This window comes from Ailuropoda melanoleuca, chromosome 1 (genome assembly GCF_002007445.2).
Source record: "Ailuropoda melanoleuca isolate Jingjing chromosome 1, ASM200744v2, whole genome shotgun sequence".
NCBI classification, from domain to species: Eukaryota; Metazoa; Chordata; class Mammalia; order Carnivora; family Ursidae; genus Ailuropoda; species Ailuropoda melanoleuca.
The window spans coordinates 2167149-2193098 of record NC_048218.1 but is presented as its reverse complement, the minus strand read 5'-3'; the positions used below and the strand labels follow the sequence as shown (position 1 = coordinate 2193098).

Here is a 25950-nt window from a genome sequence, read left to right as displayed (position 1 = left end):
TGGACGGACCACATCGTTTGTCCGTTCAGTTGTGTGACATCCGCATTGTAAGACACTGACTCTTTAAAGACCTCCAGCCAGTTATCTGCCAGACTTTCCCCCCTTCAGGAATTTGTTGAGTGTTTCCTCGTAGGAGCACCCAGCAGGAAGGCAGGGCTGACAGGCTTAGGTTTGGGCCAGTGATTTGGCAGATCCACTTGTTGACGGTGCTGTGTGGTGAGGTGCAGCTTATCGTCACATCGAGCTCCGTGTGTTTATCAAGAAGCGTGCTTCTTTAAAATAATCACAGCTTTAGTCAGCTCGGGCTGCTCTAGCAGTGTGCCACAGACCTGGTGCTTAAACAACAGACGTGATTGCTCACGGCTCTGGAGGCCGGACGTCCAAGGCCAAGGTGCCAGCATAGTTGGTTTCTGATGATGCGTCCCCTCCTGACTTGTCCTCACATGGCAATGGGAGAGGCAGAGACAGAGATGGGCTTGGGGTCGGGAGGGCGGAGAGGAGAGAGAGAGGGAGCACTCTTGTGTCTCCTCTAATAAAGGCACTAATTCCTCAGGACCTCAGGTACACCGAGTTCTGTCCCCGAGGACCCATCTCTGCACACTGTCACATTGGGGGCTAGGCTGTCCCCTTCCACAGTGCTGTCCATAGCAGTTACCGACTACCTGAAAGCCAGTGTTTCCAAAGATTGTGGCTTTAGGTAGATAGGGTCATTGATGGCTGGGGCGTGTTTCACTCACATTGAGCCATCTGGATGGGTTTCTCAGGAGCAGCATGGCACTGGCTTGTTTAAATTCTTTAATGTGCCCCAAACAGTCCTCGGTAGAGCCATGTGCCGTGTCTGCTTTATGTGACGTATGTGAGCCTTGCAGGCATGCTTCTCCTGCCGGTGTCCCTTGGCGTCTCTGTAGGAATAAGATACTCTGTGATCGTCCACTGTCGTCTTGTGCTTTTAGAACATCAATCTCTGCAAGTCCTTTCTTTAGTTGATTAGTGTTTAGTAAGCACCGACCATGCAGTCTGGCAGCCTCGTGGGCTTTCTCAACAAGCCAGGTGCTTACAGAAAGGAGGCCAGAGCGTGCAGTGTGTTCTTCCCCCTTAGTAACTGTGGGGCTGGGGCCTCTCTGCTCTCTTGGACTCCAGAAGGCAGAGCTCCCCACTTCACTGGCTCACTTCACAGCTGGCAAGCACATGGGTTTATTTCCAGATAGATGGGGGAGCATAGACATCTTTACTTGAGCATTTCTTTATGCAGGAAACAGTTCTGAGAATTGATTGCACTATTGACAAATATGGTTTTGAAATTCAGGTGTTAATTGACCTGTTTTTCTCTTAGGTTTGCTGGAAGAGAACTTATAGACCTTAGTTTCTTCAGATGTTATAATTTCCAGGAGCTGTCTAGGCCTGCGTTTATGTTCCGCTTTTGACAGTATAGTGCGTTTTGGTGTGCAGATGGTGTGGGGTAGGGAGGTTTTCAGCGTCTCTTGACTAGCACTGCCTCTCGTCATGTTGCACGTGCCCCCGCAGGCCCCGGGTGACCAAGGCCCTGCTGCCCGTAGGTGGTCTAGAGTGAGACTTGGCAAGTAACTGGTGGTGATGTGCGTTTACAGGTCACAAGATAGTACTCCCTCTGCATTGTTTTGCACAACTGAGAGATCTCCATTTTACCCCTTCCAACGCTGTGGTCCATGTGGGCGGTGTTTTGTCCGTGGACATAACCATGTGCAGCCAGATGCCTGTCCCCGTCCGTGTGGAGCAGATTGCCATCAATGTCCACTTCAGCATCGAGAAAAACAACTATCGGAAGACCGCCGAGTGGCTTACCAAGCACAAGACGTCCAATGGGATTATTAACTTTCCAGTGGAGACCTCGCCCTTCCCCACATCCCAGAACAACTTACCGGCACTGGAGTTGTATGAGATGTTCGAGAGAAGTCCCTCTGATAATTCCTTGAACACAACAGGGATTATATGCAAAAATGTCCACATGCTGCTGAGAAGGCAGGAGAGCAGCACTTCTCTGGAAACACCCTCAGGCGTGGCTCTGGAGGACGGGGCCCACGTGCTGAAATGTAGAGACGTGACTCTGGAACCGGGGCCTAACAGGATAACGTTCAGGACGCAGGTATGTGGCGGCACGGGGAGCTGACTTTAAAGATGCTAGGGAAGGGTTTCGAGCTTGCCGGAGCCGGTGGCGGCGGTGTGCTGAGAATCTGGTAGAGGCCTCTGGGTGTTACCCTACGTCTTGTTTATATCCTTAGAGAAAAACAGACTGATATTTTTAAAAACCTTTGATACTTACACGATGTTACCTCAGCTGATAAATTTTGAAAGAAATTCTTAACATGGGCAATTATTTTTGCTCTCACTGGATTTAGAGTTTTTTCCCTTTGTACTAAAATATACTCTCATTTGTTGAAATGACATTTCAAAGAAGATGGTCCAGTTCTGCATTAAACTTTGTTTTCCTTTCGTTGGCTGCATGGGTATCAAAACAGCGGCTCCGAACCCGCTTGATACAAATCTTTCCTAAGGCAGCACGACCTGTGCATCCCTCTGACCGAGGAGGACTCGGCCAATGCCATGTACAGGTGTGGTCACGTGTGTTCTTAGTCGAGGCTCAGAGCAGGTCTCAGCTCTCATGCTGAAGGTTCCATTAAGCACCTTTCAGAAGAGAATGCCACAAATGAAGTGTGTTAAATTGCAAATCCATTCCTAGAAGCAGAAAGGCAGATTCAAGCACCAGTTACTTAGAAATCATCGACCGAGAGGCTCTGAAGGCTCGCGTGAGCAGCCTGCGTGCTGAAGGGGCAGCTCAGAGCTACAGGACAGGCTGCCGAGCATGGGATGGACGGGCATTTCCCCGAGATGGTGGCACAGCCTTCCCCTGGGAAGCTCGGTACAGCAGTGGGGGTGATTTTCTGAACACTCGACTTTGACCCTAGGCCAAGGAGCCCGGAACATACACGCTGCGGCAGCTGTGTGCCTCGCTGGGCCCGGTGTGGTTCGTCCTTCCCCACCTCTACCCGCCGGCGCAGTACGACGTGTACTCGCAGGAGCCGCAGCTGCGTGTGGAGCCGCTGGCCGGTGAGTGGGCCGCCGCCGGGCCGCGCCGGGTTTGCGGTTGTTCCACGCGGCGCAGGACCACGTGGCACTTGATTAGGACACTAGGGAGTGAATTTCTCGGTTGTTCAGGCTGAACAGGATGTATTAATTTGGCTCCTTTCTTCCATTTGGGAAAAAATCAAGGAAAGCATTTTGTTTTTTGTTTTTTTTTCCTATTTATTCTCTCTGTACTGCCTCCTTTTCTGATTTTAGAAGTCTCCCACGGCTACCAGGAAAGGCCCTCAGATGCTGGACAGTCTCGCAGAGGGTCCTGTCAGAGGACCCCTCATGAGGAGGGCCGGGTGCCACTGCTCTGAGGGCCTGGGACGCACTGAGCCACACTGCGGACCGGCCGGCCGTGCTCCTGCCCCTGCTTCTGTCCGTGGCCCCTCTCTCCCATTCTTGCCTATGCCTTCCCATCCCTGTCATCTGTCCCCGCCTCCTCCCAGGTCCCCATCTCTTGCCTTCTTCCTTCTGCCGGTCCTGGCGTGGGACTCTTGGGCAGCTCAGCCCATCTCCACCCTCCATTCCTGTCTAGGGGATAGCAGTAACCTCACCTTCCGCCCAGCGGGTTCTGAACCAAAGGTCCGCTGAAGGCTTAAACTGAAAAGGCTAGAAACAATTCTGAATAGCACAAATAGTACATTGGGTTCATTAGTCTGTTCCTTAGCGTCTTTATCTGCTTCTCTCTTACTAACTTATCGGCAAGGGAATTTTGGGACCTTCGTAGACACGCTTGAGGCTGTGAGCCTGTCTTTGGTGCCATAAGACTCGAATTCTCTTATTCCCGGCAGGGGCCCCCTCAACTCTGTATCCATGTGTTCGAGATGAAAAGTGAGGGTGGAGGGTGGAACGGGGAATGAAACATGGAGTATTTACAGGGAACAAATCCGCTTTAACAGAAGAGGCAGAACACCCTTTTAACCTCACACTAGGCCCTCCGTCGATTGATCGTGATGGTGATTGCTGTCTTTTTCCCTTCAGATAGCCTTTTGGCTGGTATTCCTCAGAAGGTAAAGTTCACTGTCACTACTGGCCATTATACAGTAAAAAACGGGGACAGCCTCCAGCTCAGCAATGCAGAAGCCATGCTCATCCTGTGTCATGCAGAGAACAGAGCAGTGATCTACTCCAACACAAGAGGTGAGGTGGTGGTCACCTGGTGAAGGTGGACAATGGCATGGCAGTCACCTGGTGAAGGTGGACTCTTGCCATTGTCCCGCACCGTGGGCTGTAAGGCGCCTGTGGTCCCGGCCATGTCTGAGGACCACTTCTCCCTGCAGCTCTTTTATGGCAATGTCCTACCCGTAGGTGGGCTGGGACCCTGACCCTGGGCGGGACATCATATTTGGGATGAATAGACAGCCATGGGTATGCTTGGTGGCCAGACAGTGCTGACCTTGCTAAGGGCTTATAATGCAGCATCATGGACTGGGCCCCTGCTCCAAGAGGATGCCTTGTCAGCTTCCGATCTCCTACCTCCCCAAGCCCCCTCACCAAAAAGTAAAAGCAAATCAACCTTTTTTAGGCACTGGTCAGAAGCCTTAGAAAAGTCTTGTCTCCCCTGGTCCCCAGGCACGAGGTATGGAGAGGGAAGGATGCTGCTCCCCTTCTTGGTGGGAGCTGGTCTGCTAGGGGAATGGAATGGAAGCACGTCGTACAGGGAAACACACAGTATATAGCGGGCCACGTGGGAATTGTCCCTTTTCTGTCTTCAGACGTAGCACGGGGACTGTTTCTGGTCTACCACCAGCCGGCTTAGACAGTATTACTGTCTTAGAAGGTTTTGATCCTCATTTTCCTGCCTCTGCCCTCCCACCTTAATCCTTCGTAGATTCACTTTTGCAGGTGGGTAGAAGCAGTGGGAGTTGGGCTGGAACCACACTGCTGGGCCTGTCACCTACTAGAAGAGAAAGGAACGAGGAAACACAGGGAATGTGTTAGAAGTGACTTTTTCTGTCTTTCCTAGAAAAGGCTTCTGATGTGTCGCTCCGGGTTCAGTCGTCTGACAAGGTCACAAGCATCAGTCTGCCTGCTGCTCCTGCGTACCACATGATTGAATTTGAACTGGAAGTTCTCTCTTTACCTTCAGCTCCAGTAACTGGAGGAGAGAGCAGCATGCTGGGGGTAACAGAGCCCCACAGGAAGCATAAGGACACACAGAAAGCAGGCCACTGCATGGCCACCACAGACCATAAAGTAAGGAGGGGCTGGAAGTGCTCCGTCTGTGCTCACAGCCTCTGCCTGTTGTGCTTGTTCCAAAAGACAGTACCTAAGAGATGACTTGTGTTGAAGTGGCAGATTTACCATTCCTGACCCACGTCCTCTTGCTGGGTTTAGCATTTATATCTTTGAATCACCCCTTCTTAGATAGAGGGTACATCTTGCAAGGACAAAGACAAGCAGGCTCTAAGTTTTCTATACCGACTCAGGAGAGGAGGACACTTTATTGTAAGAGAGTGTTTGCTTAGAATGGGGAGGTAAGTTCGGGTCTGTAGTCCATTTGTCTTTGTGAATAGGCTAGGGCGAGTTCTGTGTCTTGGTGTGCTTTGGTTTCTGTCCACTGAAACATCACATCAAACTTGGCAAAGAGGAATTTCTATCATTTTATGCTTTGATGTTGGTGTTCATTGACAGTTACTTGAGAGATCCATGACTTTGGTCCCAGAGCCACAGTCCTTCAGCTCGAGGAATGTGTCGCTACCTTTGTGCTTATTCAGGTGTGTCCATGTCTTGTAACACAAGTGTCAGTTCTGAGAGCTTTTTAACCCAGATGTAGAACTGTACACTCATGGTCCCACAGAGCAGCACATATTTTCCTCTTTAAAAAGCTGCTGCCTGTGAGTCTGGCTTCCAGTTGCCCTGAATCTAGGTGCTGAGATCCTCCCTTCTAAGATAAGGACAAGTCTTGGCACACCCCTCAGCTGCTGGAGGAATTAAAAATACAGTAGGTCCTTGGACAGCACAGAGGTTTGAGCAACAACCGAGAATCGGCCAGGACTGAACGATGAGGCTCATCTACCTCAGGCTGCTGCTGTAAGACTGGGAGAGGTGCATGTGTTTGTGCTGTGCTTGTGCTGTGCCGTCTGTTGTGTGGACACAGAGTCCAGCAGAGCGGGACACAGAGCAATCTGTTCTAGAAATGGAAGAACAAGGTAAAACCTCAGGGAAAAAAAATCTTAATGAAATGGAGACAAGAAATTTACCTGATAAGGAGTTCAGAGTAATGCTCGTGAAGATGCTCACCGAACGGGAGTGAAATGGATGAACACAGAAGTTCCACGAAGATGGGAAATAGAAGAATGTACCAGATAGAAGTCGCAGAGTGAAGAATACAATAGCTGACTGAAGTACAGCCTAGATGAAGAAGAAAGGATCAGACAGCTCAAAGTCAAGGCCCTGGAACTCAATCAGAGCAGCAAAAAGAAAAAAGAATGAAAAAAAAAAGCGAAGATAGCTTCGGAGCTTATAGGACAACAGCAGACAGACTAATATTTGGATCGTAGGGTTTCCAGAAAAAGAAGAGAAAGGAAGAAAAGGTTGGAAATCTCCTTGAAGAAGTAATGGCTAAAAACTTCCCTAATCTGGGAAGGAAACAGGCATCCAGAAGCTTCTCAAGAAGCCCAGAGAGTTTCAAATAAGAGGAACCCAGAGAGACCTACAGCAAGATGCACTGTAATTACATGCCAAAAATTAAAGACCAGGAGAGAATCTTAAAAGCAGCAAGAGTTGGGGGTGGAGTGGGGGGAAGGAGGTTTAAAGAAAAAAAAAAAAACAGCAGTAAGAGAAAAACAGCTTATTACGTACAAGGAAACCCCCCCCTAAGTCTGTCAGCAGGTTTTTCAGCAGAAACTTTGCAGGCCAGAGAGAGTGGCACAATATATTCAAAGTGCTGAAAGGAAAATCTCTAACCAAGATACTCTACCCGGCAAAACGATCATTCAGAAGTGAGGGGGAGATAAAGTGTTTTCCGGAGAAACAAAAGCAGAGGGAGTTCATCACCACTAACGCGGCCTTTTAAGGAATGTTATGGGGACTTCTTTAAGCTGAAAAGAAAGGGTGTTCACAAGAACACATGTAAAAGAATAAATCTCACTGGAAAGGTAAATATATAGTAAAAGTAGTGAGTTAAGCACTTCTAAAGCTAGGTTGAAGGTTAAAAGACATAGGTGGTAAAAATAACTATCGTCACAATAATTAATTAAGGAATACACAGATAAAAAGATGTAAAGTGTGATATCAAAAGTATCAAATGTGGGGGTGAGAGAGAGTAAAAATGTTGAGCTTTAGAAACTTAAGTTATTATCAACTTAAAATAGACTGTTATAAACGTAAGTTGTTATGTGTAAGCCTCATGGTAGCCACAAAGCAAAAACCCATAGCAAACATACAAAAGATAAAGAAATATAAGCATACCACCAAGGAAAGTCATTGAACCACAAAGAAGAGAGGAACTACAAAAACTGTCAGATGGGAACACCTGGGTGGCTCAGTCGGTTAAGCGTCTGCCTTCAGCTCTGGTCATGATCCCGAGGTCCTGGGATTGAGCCCCACATCAAGCTCCCTGATCAGCAGGGAGCCTGCTTCTCCCTCTCCCACTCCCCTTGCTTGTGTTCCCTCTCTCGCTGTCTCTCTCTCNTGAACCACAACGGAAGAAAGCAGAGAAGAGGAAAGGAACAGAGAGGAGCTGCAAAAACCATCAGGAAACAATTAACAAAAATGGCAACAAGCTCATGCCTATCAATAATTACTTTAAATGTAAGTGGACCAAATTCTCCAATCAAAAGACAGGGAGTGGGGGCGCCTGGGTGGCACAGCGGTTAAGCGTCTGCCTTCGGCTCAGGGCGTGATCCCGGCGTTATGGGATCGAGCCCCACATCAGGCTCCTCTGCTGTGAGCCTGCTTCTTCCTCTCCCACTCCCCCTGCTTGTGTTCCCTCTCTCGCTGGCTGTCTCTATCTCTGTCGAATAAATAAATAAAATCTTTAAAAAAAAAAAAAAAAAGACAGGGAGTGGTTGAATGGGTAAAAAAATCAAGATCCATCTATATGCTGCTTATAAGAGAGTTCCAACATAAGGGCACACACAGACTAGAGTGAAACCAAAACCTAAAGGAACCAAAAGAAATGTGGAGCAGCTATACTTTTATCAGACAAAATAGACTTTAAAACAAAGACTGTAATGAGAGACAAAGAAGAGTGTAACATAATGACAGTGGGGTCAGTCGCACAAGAAGATAATAACCTGTCGATTTTTATGCACCCAACACAGGAACACTTAAATATGTAAAGCAAGTATTAGCAGACCTAAAGGGAGAAGTAGCAAATACAGTAAGAGAGGATTTTAATACCGCATTTATATCAATGGGTAGATCATCCAGCCAGAAAATCAGTAAGGAAACACTGGTCTTAAATGACACATTAGACCAGATGGACTTAACAGATATTTACAGAACATTTATCAAAAAGCAGCAGAGTACGCATTCTTTTCAAGTGCGTATTTCTCCAGGATAGATTGTATATTAGGCCACAAAACAAGTCTTAACAAATTTAAGAGGGTTGGAAAAAATCATGCATCTTTTCTGACTCCAACAATATGAAACTAGAGATGAATTATATAAAGAAAACTGGAAAATTCACAGATACGTGGGGATTAAACCACATGCTGCCGAACAACCAATTGGCCAAAAGAAGAAGTCGAGAGAGGCCAGAGCACACCTTGAGACAAATGAAAATGGAACTGTAACGTACCAAAATTGATGAGACGCAGCAAAAGCAGTTCTAAGAGGAAAGTTTGCAGCAATATAGGCCTACTTCAAGAAAGAGGAAAAGTCTCAAACAATCTCATTTTACACCTCAAGGAACTAGAAAAAGAAGAACAAATGAAGTCTGAAGTTAGTAGAAGGAAGGAAATAACATCACAACAGAAATAAATGAATTCGACTAAAAAACAACAAAAATGATCAGTGGAACCAAGAGCTGGTCCTTCTAAAAGATAGAATTGACAAACCTTTTGCTAGACTCACCAAGATAAAAAGAGAGGACTCAAATCAGAAATGAAAGAGGAAGTGTTACAGCTGACACCACAGAAATACAAAGGATCGTAAGAGACTACTATGGACGACTGTATGCCAACAAACTGAACCACCTAGAAGAAATGGATAAATTCCTAGGAACATACAACCTACCAAGGGTGAATCATGATAAAATAGAAAATCTGAACAGACTGATTACTGGTAAGAAGATTGAATCAATAGTCAGAAACCTCCCAACAAACAAGGACCAGATGGCTTCACTGGTGAATTCTATCCAGTGTTCAAAGGAGAATTGATTAATACTAGTTCCTCTCAGACTCTTTCAAAGAACAGAAGAGGAGGGAGCTCTTCCAAACTCATTCTGTGAGGCCAGTGTTAGCCTGGTACCAAAACCAGAAGAGGATGCCTCAAGAAGAGAACATTACAGGCCCAGTATCTCTGATGAACATATGTGCAGAAATCTTCAGCAGCATCTTAGGAAACCGAACTTAACAATACACTAAAAGGAGCATACGCATGATCAAATGGGCTTTATTTCAGGGATGCAGGGATGGTTCACCAATGACTGTGATACGCCCCAGTAGCAAAGTGAAGGGTAAAAATCATATGGTTATCTCAGTAGACTTAGGAAAAGCATTTGGCCAAATTCAGTATCCATTGATAAAAACTCTCAACAAAGTGGATATAGAGGGAACGTACCTCAACATAATAAAGACCATATATGACAAGCCCACAGCTAATATCATGCTTAATGGTAAAAAGCTGAAAGCCTTTACTCTAAGACCAGGAACAAGATAAGGATGACCACTCTTGTCACTTTTATTCAGCGTAGTACTGGAAGTTCTTGCCAGAGCAGTTAGGCAAGAAAAAGAAATAAAAGGCATCCTAATTGGAAGGAAAGAAGTAAAGTATCTCTGTTTGCAGATGACATAATATATTTTTTTTTAAAGATTTTATTGATTTATTTGGCAGAGATAGAGACAGCCAGCGAGAGAGGGGACACAAGCAGGGGGAGTGGGAGAGGAAGAAGCAGGCTCACAGCAGAGGAGCCTGATGTGGGGGCTCGATCCCATAACGCCGGGATCACGCCCTGAGCCGAAGGCAGACGCTTTAACCGCTGTGCCACCCAGGCGCCCCTGCAGATGACATAATATTATATATATAAAGTCCTAAAGACTTCATCAAAAAACTTAGAATAAAATTCAGTAAAGTTGCAGGGTGCAAAATAAATATGTAGAAATCTTTTGTGTTTCTGTATACTAATAATTAACTATCAGAAAGAGAAATCAAACAATCCCATTTACAATTGCATCAAAAAGAATAAAATACCCAGGAATAAATTTAACCAAGGAGGTGAAAGACAGGTATATAAAACTGTAAGACATTAATGAAAGAAATTGAAGAAGACACAAATACATGGAAAGATATTCTATGTTCATGGATTGAAAGATTTAATATTGTTAAAATGTCCATACTACCCAGCAATATATAGCTCTAGTGTAATCCCTATCAAAATTCCAACGACATTTTTCAGAGAAATAGAACAAATAATCCTAAAATGTGTATGAAGCCATAATAGACCCCAAATATCCAAAGCAGTCTTGAGAAAGAGCAAAGCTGGAGGCATCATGCTCCCTGACTTCAAACTGTGTCATAAAGCTGTAGTTATCAAAACACTATGGTAATGGCATAAAAGCAGATACACAGATTAATGGAACGGAATACAGAGCCCAGAAATAAACGCACATATATTTGATCAATTAATTTATGACAAAGGAGCCAGGAATGTGTCAATGGAGAAAGGACAGTGTCTTCAAATAAATGGTGTTGGGAAAACTGGACAACCACATGCAAAAGAACGAAGTGGACCCTTGTCTTGAACTGTCCAAAAAACGTTAACTCAAAACGGATTAAAAGCTAGAAGGTAAGAAACCATACAGTTCCTAGAAGAAAACTTAGGTGGTAAGCTCCTTGATACTGGTCTTGGCAATGATTTTATGGATCTGACAACAAAAGCAAAAATAAACTATTGGGACTACATCAACCTAAAAAGCTTCTGCGCAGCAAAGGAAATAATCAACAAAATGAAAAGACAACCTACGGAATGGGAGGAAATACTTGCAAATCGTGTATTTGATAAGGTGTTAATACCCAAAATATATAAAGGACTCCTATAATTCAGTAGCAAAATCCCCCACAGTCTGATTAAAGCTTGTGCAGAAGATCTGACTATTTTTCCAGAGAAGAGAGACACGTTTGACATCACTAGGCAGGTTGGCGAAGATGTAGAGAAAGGGGAACCCTTGTGCCCTGTTGGTGGAATGTGGACTGCTGCAGCCACTCTGGAAAACAGTATGGAGGGTCCTCGGAACCTTAAAAATAGAGCTACCCTACGACCCAGCAATCTCACTACTAGGTATTTACCCAGAGAAAGTGAAAACAGTTACTTGAAAAGCGGTCTGCGCCCCCTGTTCACTGCAGCATCATTTGCAACAGCCAAGTCACGGAAACCGCCTAAGTGATCATGGTTGGATGAATGGCTCTGAAAACACTGTGTGCACAATGGAATATTATTCACCGTAAAAAAAGAAGGCAATCTTGCCGTTTGCAGCAATATGGATGGACCTGGAGAGCATTATGCTAAGTGAAGTAAGTCGAGAAAGACAAACACAATTTGATCTCTCTTACATGTGGAATCTAAAAGAACTAAAATCAAGCTCATAGATAAAGAGAGTAGACTGGTCCATGCCCAAGGCAGGGGTAGGGATGGGGGTGGGGGCTAGGAGAAAAGGGCGAACTGGTTTTTTTTGTTGTTTGCTTGTTTTTGTTTAAGTTGAATCATTAAATAAAAAAAAAAAAAGCACGCACAAAAACAGTAGGAGAAAAGGCCAAGAAACAGTCATGGAAGGAAGCTGGAGGCGTGGCCTGTGCCATTAGGGAGTTAGTAGCTTGGCCCACACTCCACCCCCAGATTCCTTGCTTTTTTCTTACGTATTCGTTGTCGTGTGGAGTGTTTGGATGATCCCTTTAATTTTGTAATAATTAATGATTGCTCACGTCATCGTGACAGAGCGACTAAAAGCACCTTGTCACCACCTCTTGCAGTGTTAGAAAACACGTGTGGCATTGAGGCCATGTCGCTGTGGGAAGCTCGAGGCGGGCCGGGGGTGCTGGCCGAGGCATCTGCTCCCGAGCTTCTGAGACCATTCTGGTGTCTCGTGGCTGTCCGGCCACTTCCATGTTTATTTTTCTTGTCTGCATATGTAGCTTTATGTTTCTCCTTTTTTGGTGCATGTGATTAATGGGGGTTTGCGTTCTAAATAAGAAGTGGTAAGACCATCCCCCGCCTAGGAAATCGGTAGCCACTGCTGACCTGGGTGGATGGTGCGGTGGTGGCGGTGGTCGGGTGAGGTGTCTGAAGGCACATCCCTGTGTTTCTCCTCAGGTGTCCATTGACTGCCCGTGGTCCATCTACTCCACCGTCATCGCTCTGACCTTCAGCGTGCCCTTCCGGACCACACACTCGCTTCTGTCAGCCGGGACACGGTAAAGGCGGGCTCTGGGCCCTGCTCCTGGGCCACGCTGTCCTGAGTGCAGACCCTTGCTGCTCAGAGCGTGGCCTCAGTGACGTGGAGCGTGCTTTCTTACACAGCCGTGACGCTGTCGTCCACTTGTGCATATTCTCAGTGGTCCCCTGCTGCTCTGCAAGTCCGCAGTCAGGTGTCCCCAGCGGTCTCAGATTTGACCGTGTGCAGTTGGTTTGTAGGGTGTGGGATCCAAACCGAGTCCCTGTTTGATGACTAGATCCTTTTTCATCCCTCCTCCTGTTTTGCAAGCCAGTGACCCATTGCCGAACTTGGTTCAGTTTTCCTTAGAAAGAAGGCCCACCATTCTGAATTTGACTGTTTGCATTCTTGAGGGTTTGTGTAACTAGTTCTCTGCCAGCTGCTGGTCACCTCTGGAGTGGGGATTTTCAGCTTCAGCACTGCTGACGCTTTGGGTCTGCGAGCTCCTGGTTGGGGGGGGGCTGTCCCGCACATTGTGGGGTGTTTAGCAGCACCCCTGGCTCCCCCATTTTATGCCAGTGGCACTCCGCATCCTCCCCACCCCTCACTGTGACAACCAAAAATATATCTGGAGATGTTGCACGATGTCGCCCCGGGGGCAGAACTGCATCCCGCTCTAGAAGCCGCACCGGATTCTGACTCAGCCTTTGGGTGAGACAGCTTGGAGGCGGAGGGAGCCCTGTGCTGCCTCCGTCAGCATTGGGACGCGGTGTCTGCTTGTCCCGCCGTCAGTGATGGTGTGCGCCGGGGCCCCTGGGCTCGGGGCCGAGTGTGGCCTCTCACTGTAGAACTCCTTTCACTTTCATCGGTTGATGATACTTGCGTGAATTGGTCACCAAAATGTCAGCGCTGTATTTAGGAAGGAACGTCACGCTGGCAGCTGCTTTCTTGCCCTTCCTGTTCCAGGGAGGGGACTGCACGTATTAACGGCTACAGACACCAGCACTTCTAAACAGAAGTTGGGGTGCTTTCTTTCAGGCTCCTTGCTATGTGACAGGGACGGACGGGACCCTGTGCTTAGTCTCTTCTGAAGCAGCAGTCGCTCTCTCCGTCCTCACCTGCTGCGAGCCGGTTATGACCATGTACTAACGCTGAGTCAGAACCAGAGCGTTCTTTGATCCATTTTTCCTCAGAAGTAGCTTGCTGGGGAAGATTTGGTTTCGGGGGGCGCTTTTCCGTGCAAGACCGGAAGTAGAAATCCAGGTAGTGATTGGTTCTTACTTTGCCGTGTCACTTTCGGTTCTCCAGAGAGGGTCTCCTTAACCAAAACATGTTTAATAAAGTTCTTAAGTTTCAAAAGTGTATTTTTGTTTTTCTGCTTTAGGAAATACATTCAGGTGTGTGTCCAGAATTTGTCAGAACTGGACTTTCAGCTGTCCGACGGCAACCTGGCAGATCCCGGCAGGGGTGCTGACCTGCAGCTGGTACCGCTGAACGCCAAGTCCCCGCAGGTAGCCCTTCTCCAGAATCGAGCAGAAGGCCCTCAGCAGAAAACAGAGCGCGAGCAGGAGTGTGACTCTGGAGTGGCCAGAAGGTTCTGCTGAGAACACGTTGTGTTTGCAGAGGGAGCCTTGCCCCATGGGGGCTGGCCTCCCCGGCGCTGAGCGAACAGCGCAAGCACGTCCCCGAGTGCTCGGAGACCGCAGCTGTGTGGCTGCGATGTGCGTGCTTTGTTTAGGACGGGCGCTGTGCGGCATGTGGACGGGTCAGGGATAGAATGCTACTTGTGTTGGTAAAAGAGTCGGACCGGTCCCACTGTGCGCTGGTTCGTGTCGCTACAGGCTCGTCCCTGAGCTTCATGTTGATTGCAGGGACGCCAAAACCCCGCTCCGCCTGGGCCTAAGCGCTGTGCGCGCCCAAGGAAGAAACGCTGAGTGTCGGTGTGGCTTCGTAAAGGAGTCCTACTCTCGTTCACGCTGCCTGGCTAGTGCTGACCTTCCTGTTCCAAATACCCATTTGTCATGTGTACCCGTGCGCCCCAAAAGATGAAAACCTTTTAGCCAACTTGGTCCAGTCTTCTCAGGGCAAGGCGGGCAGGTGGGCCCCGGTCGGGGCTGGGGCAGCACACAGGAGCCGCAGGAGGCAGGGTGGTGGCGGACGGCTGGCCGTGCAGCTCGGGGCCCAGCGAGGGCGGCGGGGTTGGCTGTGTCTGTATGTGCGATGACAGCGACTCTCTTTGCAGCACATCTCCAGCAAGCAGTCCGTGTTCTTTGTGTGGGAGCTGAAGTGGACGCGAGAGCCTCCCCCTTCTCTGCGTTGCCAGTTCTCCGTTGGATTCTCCCCAGCTTCTGAAGGACAGCTCTCTATCCCCTTAAAGCCGTACACTTACGAATTTCAAGTGGAAAATTTTTTTGTAGGTATTGTATTATTCGTGGTGGGGGTGTGAAGTGGCAACATAAAAGGTGGCATCATACTCCTTTTAATCTAAAAAAATCAGAGAAAAATCTTTCAGTATAAGCAACAGATCCAGGAACATAGTTAACATTTGGAGCAACTCTGTCGTTGGCTGCTTGTACGGTAGACACCCAGGTCCTGCTCATGTGATGGGTCTGGCACTCGTGCAGTCTTGCCGGTGGTCGCAAGATGAGTGTGAAGAGTGAAGACTCCGGGTCTCTGCTCCCTTTTCTCTTGCTCACGTTTAGAACATCCTGGAACTATTTCTTAGAGTCCTTTCATCCTGATCCTGGCTGCTACTTGGGGGTTACTTTATCAAGGGGCTTTCTTTTTAAAAGAAAAACGGACAATGTTATAGAAATTTCCTGAATCTGTATCGTGAAGATTCTCCTATAACCTGCACATCCCACGTGGAGCTGGAGGTGGCCTTGAGCTGGGTGGGGGATGCGCTTGGATTTTGTGCCGGGTGAATCAAACGTAAATACACGATTTTGTGGTGTTCCCTTTCCTTCACTTTACTACTGAAATCGTCAAACAACATTGAAGATGGGTTTGTGTTTATAGCTCTTGACGTGAGCAGTTTTTGCAGTATCTCCTTCCAGCCCGAACGCGGTCGCCCCTCCTGCTGTGTCAGTGTCTTGATCGGCTTCAGCAGTCACCGGCGTGATCTGTCTCTCGTAGCACACTCATGCCTTTCCGACTGTTCCCAGCAGCGCCACACGAAATCGTCCCCGTGCCAGAGTCGCAGACGCTTGCCTGGCTTGCTCGCGTCGCGGTCAGTAACGCGCTGGCGGCCTCACTGCTCCCCCCGGTCTGTTTTGCGTCCCCTTCAGGAGCACAGATACGGTTTTCTTTCGAACTGCACAAACCGAGTGAAGAACCTTTCTGCTGGATTGCTGTTTGAAAACTGGGTACCTCTGAGGGCTGGACATAGGGACGCCACTTTTCTCAGGAAAGCTTTATTGACTTACGTCACTTCTGTGCTGTGGAGTTCAGCCATTTGAAGTGTCTGCGTCAGGGCAGTTAGTCTACCGACAGTTGTGCAGCCATGCCCACGGTCTTATTTTAGAACACTTTCATCCTTCCGGAAAGAAACCTTGTACCCACTCCCGGTCACTCCCCACCCTTGCCTCTTCTCAGGCTGAGGTGACCACTAACCCAGGGGCGGATCTGCCTGCAGTGGCCTGTTCTGAACATGCCATGTACCCGGGGCCATAGTACGTGGGTGCCTTTTGCGACCGGCTTCTCTCCCCTGGCACCCTGTTTCCAGGGCTTGTGCGTGAATGTAGTGCACACCAGACTTCATTCCTTTTTATGCATGAAGAGTAGTCTGTTGTGCGGATGGACCACATTTTCCCTGCCATGTCTCTCTGGCTGCCGTCTGGGCTGTTTTCACTGTGGGGCCGTCGTGAATAATAACGCTATGGGAATCCCTGGGTGAGTTCTCTGTGTCAGATTCTCCTGGGTGAGAATCTGGGTGGAGTTGCTGGGCCATATGGGAACTCCGTTTAACTTTTTGAGAAGGTGTTGCTCTGTTTTCCAAAGGGACGTCACTTTATGCCTCCCAGTGACATGGGAGGCCTCCAGCTGCCATAGCCTCACCAGCATTTGTCCTCAGCGTCCTTCCACTTCCAGAATCCCAGCGGGCGCGAAGTGCCTGTTGTCGTGGTTTTGATGTACGTTTCCCTGGCGGCGAGTGATGCTGAGCGCCTCTCATGTACTTGTTGGCCGCTTGCATATCTTCTTTGGAAAGCTGTCTATTCCTATCCTTTGCCATTTTTTAAATATGTAGGGTTGTGTTTTTATTCTGGAGTTGTAAGAGTTCTTTATGGAGTCTCGACGGCAATCCCTTGTCTTAGATGGTGGTTTGCAGATGCCTTCTCCCATTCTGTGGGTTGTGTTGTCACTTTCTCCTTGGTGTCCTTTGAAGTGCAAAAGTTTTTAACTTTGATGAAGCTCACCTTGTCAATCGTTTCTATTACTTGTATTTTGGGTGTACGATCTAAGAAATCATTGCTTGTCCTAAGATCAGAAAGATCTCCTCCTGTGTTTCCTTCTAAGAGTTTTATACTTTTTACATTTAGGTCTGTGATCTACTTTGGGTTCACTTTTGTATTTGGTGAGATGTGGGGTCCAAATTCATTCTTCCCGTGTGGCTGTTCCGGTGTCCCTATACCGTTTTTTGAAAAGACTGTTCTTTTCCCGATGGATGCTCTTGGCATCCTGGTTGAAATCAGTTAGCCATACGTGGTAGAGTTTGTTTCTAGGTGCTGCCAGCTGCTGCCAGATAGGGAGGCACCTCACTGCTAACTTCTGGTCCAGTACTAACCCCCATGCCCCCAGCCACACTCCTCTGTCCCACTGCCTTCAGAAGGCAGTGTTCGAGGACATGCACTTGGGAGCACACTTCTCTCATCATTCTGTCTCTGGGCTCCCTTCTGAGCTCCAAGCAAAGCTCACTGTTCCTCGGCTGAGCTCCCAAACCTTCCAGACTGCATTCGCCCAGCTGGGAACTTCTTGGGAGCAGGAAGCTGTTCCGTCAGCCTCTCTAGTGCTGCCGTTCCCTCTGCTCCTTCACCTGCTTGCCATCCTCATTCCCCGCCACACGGATGCCTCTGCTTGGCCCCTGGAGTTGCATACCAGTCATCTTTATGCCTTTGACCTTGGCAGGCTGCAGAAGACCCTGGCGGGTGGGCCCCTTCAGATCTGTAGAAATCTGCCCCACTCCCAAACAGATGTCACTGGGTGTTTGATGGGAAAAATCACTGAGCAAGGCCCATCCAGGACTACTGTTTAGCTCCCAGGAAAATGTTTTATTTTGGCAATAGGCTTTTTAAAATTCTAAGATCCCTTTTCTTTGAACACTTTATAATACCAGTAGAATACTTTTGAATCGAGTTGTGCTGTAATAATTTTCTGTGTGTTATGACTTCAGTAAATTAGCACCTGTTATGTGTAGTACAGAGTGCTAGATGGTAAGCCCTGATTCAACAAAAGACCACAAGAAATTGGAAAAGAGAAGTTTATTACTCGCAGGTCCTGGAGGAAGTACATGGCATGCCTCGAGGGGCCCCACAGGGAGGAGGAGGCAGAGTGCAGACAGAGGGAGGCAGGACGTGGGCCATGTGCCTTTATCAGGGTCTGTGGGTGGAGGGATGTGGGGTTCCCAGGCTGTGGCTGGACTGGTCAGTTCAAACTACGATTGTGGGTTCTAGTAAGCCCCATGGGGCTCTCATCTAAGGGGCACATAGGGAGAAGGGGCTGGGGGGGGGCTGTTGATCACAAGGGTGTGTTGGGGAAACCCTGTCAGGAGCTTACATTTGCTTATGACCTGCGGCTGGTCTCTAGGGCACACTGTGCTTGCGTGAGGGCCAGTGTCCGTGCGGGGCGCCCCACCCCCACAGCAGGAGCTGCCGAGCTGCACTCTGACGGGACCCTGAAAAAAGAACACTTACTTCCAGGGTAGACCTGCCAGCCTGTGTGGTGGGTGAGGCCACCCTCCCCTGGGCAGGCTTGGGTCTTGCTCGTCCTAGGTGCTGAGGGCATCGGCGGGTGTGCGTAGGTGAGGCGGTTGGGTGCAGAGGTCACCGTGGAGAAGGGAACGTTTGACCAGAGGCAGTTGTGGTACTGCCCGGTAGCAGCGAGGGGGCGTGGCCTTTGCTCATTGTGGTTCTGCTGTCGTGTTTGTAAGAGGACGTCCATGTTTTTAGGGACACCTGCTGAGGTACAGAGGGGTGAAGCCACAAGTTCTCTGGGCTTTGCTTTCAGTGCCCCGGGCAGAGAAGTACATATTGATCTATAGAGAGAGGGCAAATGGAACAGAATGTTGATAATCCTGAGTCTGGGTGACAGGTGCGCAGAGGGCGAGGGCCCATCCTTGCTGCTGTTGGGCGTGCTTGGAAAGGGTCGGCATGAGAAGGAGACTAAGGTGTTCGTGGCGGGGACTGGCCAAGCACGGGGTCCCTGCGAGGCGGTTGTTGCCAGGCGGTGCCCCGCTGCTCTTCCGGCTGCCCCAGCGAAGTGGCTGCCCAGCCCCTCTGTCCTCCTCTCGTGGCTGCGGGCAGCACCCCTGGGCCTAGAGTAGCACCCCTTCGGGTTGTTGATCCACTGGTGCTTGTCTCTCCCTTTCTTGTCCAGACGTTGTATAACGTGAGAGCCGAGATACTGCCCCCCGCGGGAACGGAGCACTGTCGGACGGGCTCGCTCTGCTCCCTGGAGGTGTCCATCACGAGGCTCTCGGACCTCTTGGACGTGGACAAGGATGAAGCACTGACAGAGTCTGATGAGTATTTTTCAACCAAGCTTATGTATGAAGGTAGGTCTGGAGACATCTTTTCCCCTGACTGTTGGGCTGCTCTAGTGCGTGAAGGGATGATGCCTTCTCTTCCACAGAGTGTAGTGCTCCTTGTCCAAAGAATGTTCCAGAATCAAAAAAGCTCATTTTTATTAATGTGGTGTGGTCCTAGGCTGGTGGGATGTTGGGACTTGGTTCCTGGGAAGACTCTCAGGCAGTCATTGGGCCCAGTGCTGAGAACACCATGGCCCCTTCCTTCTCTGCCTGTGACTCAGGGTCTTCCTAACACTGCGGGAGCAAGGTCCCAACTCTGTCACCCCGCGGTCCCTGTGTCCTCTAGGCCAGGCCTCTGCCCTTATCCCTCTGGCCTCCTTTCACCCCCAGCCCCGGACCCCCACCTGACACTGGCCCCCCGCCTGGGCTCCCCACCTCGCCAACCGCTCCCAGACACCCTGTCGCCGTCCGCCTCCTCTAGGGCCTGGGCTGCTTTGGAAGCAGCTCTCAGTCTGCGGTTTCAGGACCATTGATGCTCTAAGAAATGGTTGAGGAGCCAAAGATTTCCTTCTTTAGTTACTTAAAAATCACAGTAAACACATTACGTGACCTCATGCTTGAAAAAGAACTGTTTTCCAAGACGAAAAACACAGTGACATTAATTTGCATTCTTTCGGCTCTCCCTGACATCGGGCTCCACGGAGGGGAGCTGGCTCGTCCTCCCTGCGGACGGGTGGGACTCTGGCTGAAGGACACAAGGGCGCTCCAGGGTCGCATAGGTCCGTAGTTGGTAAAGGGAGGAGATTTAAGCAGCCTTCTGATAACCATGGCTCTTCTTCTTTGGCTTTTCACCAAAACGTGACAAGTACTTTTTTCCAGGCCAGTTACAGAGTGGAATCTGAAGTCATGGGAATGAACTTTTTGTACTCGGTTTCCTCAAATCCTTAGATCGGGCTTTGTAGTTTGAGAGGCCCCTTTACCCAGGCATCATTTCGTGGTGCCATGCCTCGGTCACTTGGGAAACATGAGATCGCAAACCTGTGCACGCTTTTCACTGGACAGTATCATAGGCTGGCATCCGCTTCCGGCCCACGCAGGGCTCACCAGGGTAGTGTGAGTCCTGGGACACTGGCGGGCTTGCAGCGGCAAAGGCAGGTTTTCTGAGATTCTCACTCTTGGTCGGTTTCAAATCGTAGCATGGGCGGCTTCTTTGAAGTGACGGGCTCGTGCCTTCATTTTCGAGACAGCATCCGCCCGGTGCCGCAGATTGAAGTGCGCCGCTGCGCAGTCCCGATGAGCGCGGGGGCCGGGGCCTCCCTCACGGTGTGCAGCTCTCAGGAGTCTGTAATCATTTCAGAGTTAAAGTTAAAAAGATCTTTCCTTAAGGGTTGGATTTAATAAAATTAATTTTGACTGCTTCACAAAGGACATTCTTAAGTAGAACTGGCAATTTCTGTCCTCAGGTGTGTGGTGGTGAGGAACACGCACATCTCTGTGCACGGGGGGCCGCGGCTCACGCTCAGGCCTCCGGGTCTGGCCGCCGGTGCCCCAGGGAGCACCCTTTGAGAACTGCTCCGGCGTCTCCCCCCAGATGCCGCTTCAGCCTCTGCATGTCCTTAGGTACCGCGTGTCCCCAGAGGCTCCCCAGTTCCCCTCTGTCGGAAGCCATCCCTCTGCCACCCCTTCTGTGCTGCTCAGGAAGCTGGTCCGTGAAGCTCCTGGGCCTCCCCTGTGTCCCCTTGACAGAGCTGCTGTCACCTCTTGGCAAGGCCATCAGGTCGTCGAGGACGAGGCTCCTGGCCTGCCGACTTCTGAGTGACCTCTGTGTTATGTTTGGGTTCCATTGAATTACACTGCGGTTGTGTTTTAATAATGAATGCTAATAACTGCCATATATTAAGAATGTCTGCTGTGCTGGTAGAAGGGCTTTCCATACATCTCTTCCCATCCCGTCGAGAGGCCTGTCTGAGCAGCAGAGTTGGGATTGGGGCCCCCAGTCAGACGCCACTACTTACTAGACCGCCTGCCCCCCTGCTCCGCCCCCCATTCCAGATTTAACAGCCAGAGCCCCCCGTACTCTGGAAGCCTGACACACACGGTTTTTGAGTAAAATTGAATAACTGTTCTTTATTAACTTGATCAAACAGTGCTTTTCCATAAGTGTCTACTGTGCATCTTGTCCTTGAGCCATGGTGTCCTGTGGCGGTGCGGCTACAAGACAGTGAGGCATAGAGTGTATCCGGTCTGGGGTTTATACTAGCGTGTGGGACTATGGATGGCTCTTACCTTGGCGTGAATACTGAATGCCTTTCCTGGAGTCCAACCAGTGTCTCCCTCTGTTTCAGTGGTCGACAACAGTAGCAACTGGGCAGTATGTGGGAAAAGTTCGGGCGTCATCTCCATGCCTGTGGCTGCCCAGGCCACTCACCGGGTCCACATGGAGGTGATGCCCCTCTTTGCGGGTTACCTCCCCCTTCCCGACGTCAGGCTGTTTAAATACCTCCCCCATCACTCTGCGCACTCCTCACAACTGGATGCTGGTAAGGACTCTTGAAGAGGAAGGGTGCACTCACTGTTGGAGCGAAAGCTCCATGCGGGGAGGTGGTAAACTCGCCTGGTAGGGACCGGCCGGCTGATGGCCAGCGTGTGTTTGGTGCCAGTGGGGTCCAGCACCAAAATCCCAGGCAGGGTTGCAAGTTGTAGGCACCTGCTTCGAAGCCTCCACAGGTCCTCTGAGGGCCCAGGCGCTAGATTCTCCTTCAAGGGGCCTCCTCATTTACTCTCATGCGCCGAAGGTTGCTCGGGCAGCTCGCTGCTCCCCGCGGTGGGTGACGGGTCCGAGTCGGTGGCACGTGTCTCACTTCCTGTGCTGTTTGCAGATAGCTGGATAGAGAACGACAGCCTGTCGGTGGACCAGCACGTGGGCGACCAGCTGGACAGCGGCAGCATCAGGAGCAGGGGCAGCGTGCACTCGGCCTCCAGCAGCGAGCACAAGGGCTTGCCCATGCCCCGGCTCCAGGCGCTGCCGCCCGGCCAGGTCTTCAACTCCAGCACGGGCATGCAGGTCCTGGTCATCCCCAGCAGAGATGACCATGTTCTTGAAGTCAGCGTCACATGACCGCGCGTCGGGTCAGCACATGCCCCAGGCTGGGTGTGAGCGCACTGGAAGGGATCCTGGCTCCATTGCTCTCTCCATCGTAACATTTTAGCGCTAACCAGACTTACAGTGATTCTGCCTGGCCACGGAAGCATCGGAGAATTTCAGTGTGTGGCGGTCAGCTGAGTTACAGCGTTATTTTTGTGTTGTCCGTGGTGTAGGATGACTTGTTACTCTCATCTCCCCGTCCCTGTGTTCCTGTGCTGGCGTCCTGCGGTGTCCACCCAGAGCCCCACTCCCTTCCATCGCGCCTCCCTGCTCCCGGAGGAGCTGCACTGTGCTCCCTCACCTGGCCGCCTCCCAGTCTGCTGGTTCCTTGTGGAGTCTGTGTGCCTTCCGGGGAGACACACGGCAGGCCCTGCCGTCTTAGTCGTCACACGTGTGTGCCTTCCTGGTCACACGGCTGCCCCTAGACTCTGGACCAGGTGGATTTGTCAGTCTCCTGGGGGATAAAGCACCATCTTTTACCCGAGATGAGTAGTGTTTTCTAGAATAACACCCTGTTAGGGCAGGTCAGTGAGGCTGAGGGCTGGAGCGGGGAGGGAACAGAACCCCTTCTGTGCCTTGGGGTGTCACACTGGGTGGACCTGGAGCCTCCATTAGCTGGAGCCATCTTAAAGGTACTTAGGGAAGATTAGACCAGGGCCTAAGGGACAACTTGGCTTTGAAATAGTTTAGGAACAAGTGTTTCTGGAACCCCTGTTCCCCATGATGTTGACTGAATGTCAATATGCACTTGAAATTAAATATGTATTTATTTTAATTATCATTATATATGTGGGGGTTGATACCTTTAAAGTCTTGATGTCATTCTCACTGTATAATCAGTATATTTCTTCTGCACCTTAAGTTCTAGAGGTTAAGAGGCTCCATTTCAGGAGAGACTGGGGGAGGGGACCCTCTTATTGTGCTTCTAGTTTGGTTGTGGGAAGGACGAAAAGTCTTGGAATGTTCTCTGCTGGTCCACAAAATTGAAGTCATACCATACCGTACCAATGGATTAATTTGCTTTTGGTTGTAAATTTAATTGTACATATGGTTGATTTATTATTTTTAAAAGTACAGACTAACTGATGTAATGTTTATGTATAAGTTGCACCAAAAATCAAGGACAAAATAAATATGTGTTTGTTTTTACTGGTGTGAGAGTCACAGCTTGTAAATAAGTGTTGGGTATATGCAACCTTTTCCAGCTCTCCAAAGCAATGTATTTTTGTACATAAGAAATAGAGAACTCTTACTTCCCTGGGAAAGTGTAGCTGGAATCAAGCTGACCGGACTGATGCAAGCGAGTGTAGTCGGGTCCGGCAGAGGGTGCGGTCTCATGGAAATGACAGAACCTCAAGCATGTGAGCCCGAGAGGAAAGGGGCCTTCGCAGCAGCAGCAGCAGCAGCAGCCGCCGGTCCTGCTGGTCACCTGCGGGGGGAGAGGCTGGCACGGTGGGGAGTGGGGGCCCAGGGGCAGCTCCGAGTAAATAAAGCATTTGTGTCCATGCTTCTGTGTGTTGTCTTTCCCTCACTCAACAAATAAGGTGGTGTGATTCCCCCCACCCCACCCCATGTCTTTTTCTTTTACAGAAATTGGAAATGTGTAAAGAAGATCAATATTGGTGTGTTTAATTAAACTTTTCAGAAAATTATCTTCCTTAGGTGCACTTTAAAACTAATAAACTTGGTCAACTAGTTAGGCAAATTAGAACTTCAGAATCTAATAGTTTAGGGTTTCTAAAATGTTTGTTTTATTGTAAAAATTGATGGTCGCCCTACAGATCTGCCATGCCCTGTGAATGAAGAGCTCTTTGAGATTTGATTCTGTTGGAAAAGCCTCACACTGTCTAATTTGGCTTTCCCTCTCACCCTCTGGAAGGGGGGTGTGATTCAATGGTTACCCTATTTCTGTTTGATTTTTTGTGTCTGGGTTCTAATTCCAGGATGAGATTCTCTAGTTACAAAATATACTTAGAGGGGAAAAATGAAGGAGAAATCCAAAATGTTCATGGTGGTTTCTTACTGTTTGCAATTTGTATAAAATCAGATTTATTGCAGGTTTGGTCCCCCCCCCCCCCCCCCCCCCCCCNGTTACCCAGAAGATCTTTTGTGACCTAAGTTACGTGGGTAACTCTAGGTTTGTTTTGTTTTGTTCCACACAAATGAAAAATCTCACCTAAAACTTCATCTTTTTTGTTTTTTAAAGCAGTACTGGGATTTTTGTTGTGTCTAAAATAAAATAAGGCCTATGTGTTTGAGACAAGCTGGTTTTAATAAAGATGTAGCAGCTGTTAAATAATTGTGAAGCCGGATGGTGAATGTGCATCTAACAAGCAGGCCATGCAGCCGTTGTTCACATACTATGGGACATGTAAATACCAGCAAATGCAAAAGGAAGTGAGTTATGATTTTGGTGAATTTCATGGGGTTTCCTATGATTGGAAAAATTATAACTTCCGATTGTAACGTGGAAATTGTTGTATTTAATCTGAAAATGACTTTTACCTACAGTCCATCGTCAGCACAGCCGGTCGTGGGTTGGATTCCTATACTAGTAAGTCTTGGTTGATATCCCAGAGTTAGCAGAGACAGTACACACAGGCTTCTATTCAGTTTTTCTTTACTGTTTAAAATAAGATTGAGCTATAAAATCAAATTAAAGAAACTCTTCAGATGTGTACATAAAATGAAAAGTTATACTACTTTTTAAAAGAACAGACTATGCTTATCTAAGTGTCTTGCTGTCCACTGTGATCTTTAAAATAAATCCATGATTTTGGAATTTGATTTTCCATGAAAGTGCCCCTGCCCCTTTCTCTAAATTTATTCGTTGTATATGTCAGGCCGTAAGACCGAAAGCATCATTAATACCATATGCTGGGATTCTGTGACTGGAGACAGTGACGAGTTGGTGACTTTGACACTGCAGGTATTAATTCCATTTTCATGGTTTACTAGGAGAGTCATTTTTCACATTATTCTGTAATATATTGTTAGACTAAAACCATTGTATTAAGACTGTTTAAAATGTAAGCATTATAATTCTGAAAATACACATTTTAAGAAGGAACTTTGCTGTTGCGAGCTTCGTTCTTTTGCTGAGGAGCACGAAAGTTGAGTGTGTCAAGTTGAAGGATTCTCTTCTCCCTAATCCCGGCTCCTGACTTGCAGCACAGGTTTTTCATAATTCATCACCCAGCAGCCCAAGGAACAAAGACATTTGAGTCTTCGGGGTTCGGGGTATTTTTGTAGACCTAGCTGACAAGTTGACTGCCCTTGTGACGTTTGGCAGCACCCACCCCCGGGTCATAACGCAGAGCTATTAAGGGAGGGTGGAGTCCGAGTGCCTCACCTCCTCAGGGCGAGAACCTTCTGGGCGGCGGCCGCGCCAGTCCTGCCCAACAGGACAGGAGCCCCAGCCT

At 48.8% G+C, this 25950-nt stretch overlaps 1 protein-coding gene across 6 annotated transcripts in view; it reads left to right on the top strand.

Annotated features, from left to right (window-relative positions):
- The window catches only part of TRAPPC10 (trafficking protein particle complex 10), a 79375-nt gene extending 53777 nt beyond the window's left edge, over positions 1 to 25598 (top strand). For all 6 annotated transcript variants that reach the window (XM_011233174.3, XM_034654841.1, XM_034654849.1 and 3 more), the window contains 10 exons: positions 1608 to 2122; positions 2943 to 3084; positions 4087 to 4245; positions 5072 to 5301; positions 12581 to 12681; positions 14026 to 14152; positions 14884 to 15054; positions 19233 to 19410; positions 21729 to 21923; positions 22263 to 25598. In XM_011233174.3, the coding sequence (XP_011231476.1) occupies positions 1608 to 2122; positions 2943 to 3084; positions 4087 to 4245; positions 5072 to 5301; positions 12581 to 12681; positions 14026 to 14152; positions 14884 to 15054; positions 19233 to 19410; positions 21729 to 21923; positions 22263 to 22501 (2057 nt within the window). In that variant the 3' untranslated portion in view covers positions 22502 to 25598. The remainder of the gene's footprint in view (positions 1 to 1607; positions 2123 to 2942; positions 3085 to 4086; positions 4246 to 5071; positions 5302 to 12580; positions 12682 to 14025; positions 14153 to 14883; positions 15055 to 19232; positions 19411 to 21728; positions 21924 to 22262) is intronic.
- The last annotated feature ends 352 nt before the right edge of the window (positions 25599 to 25950 follow it).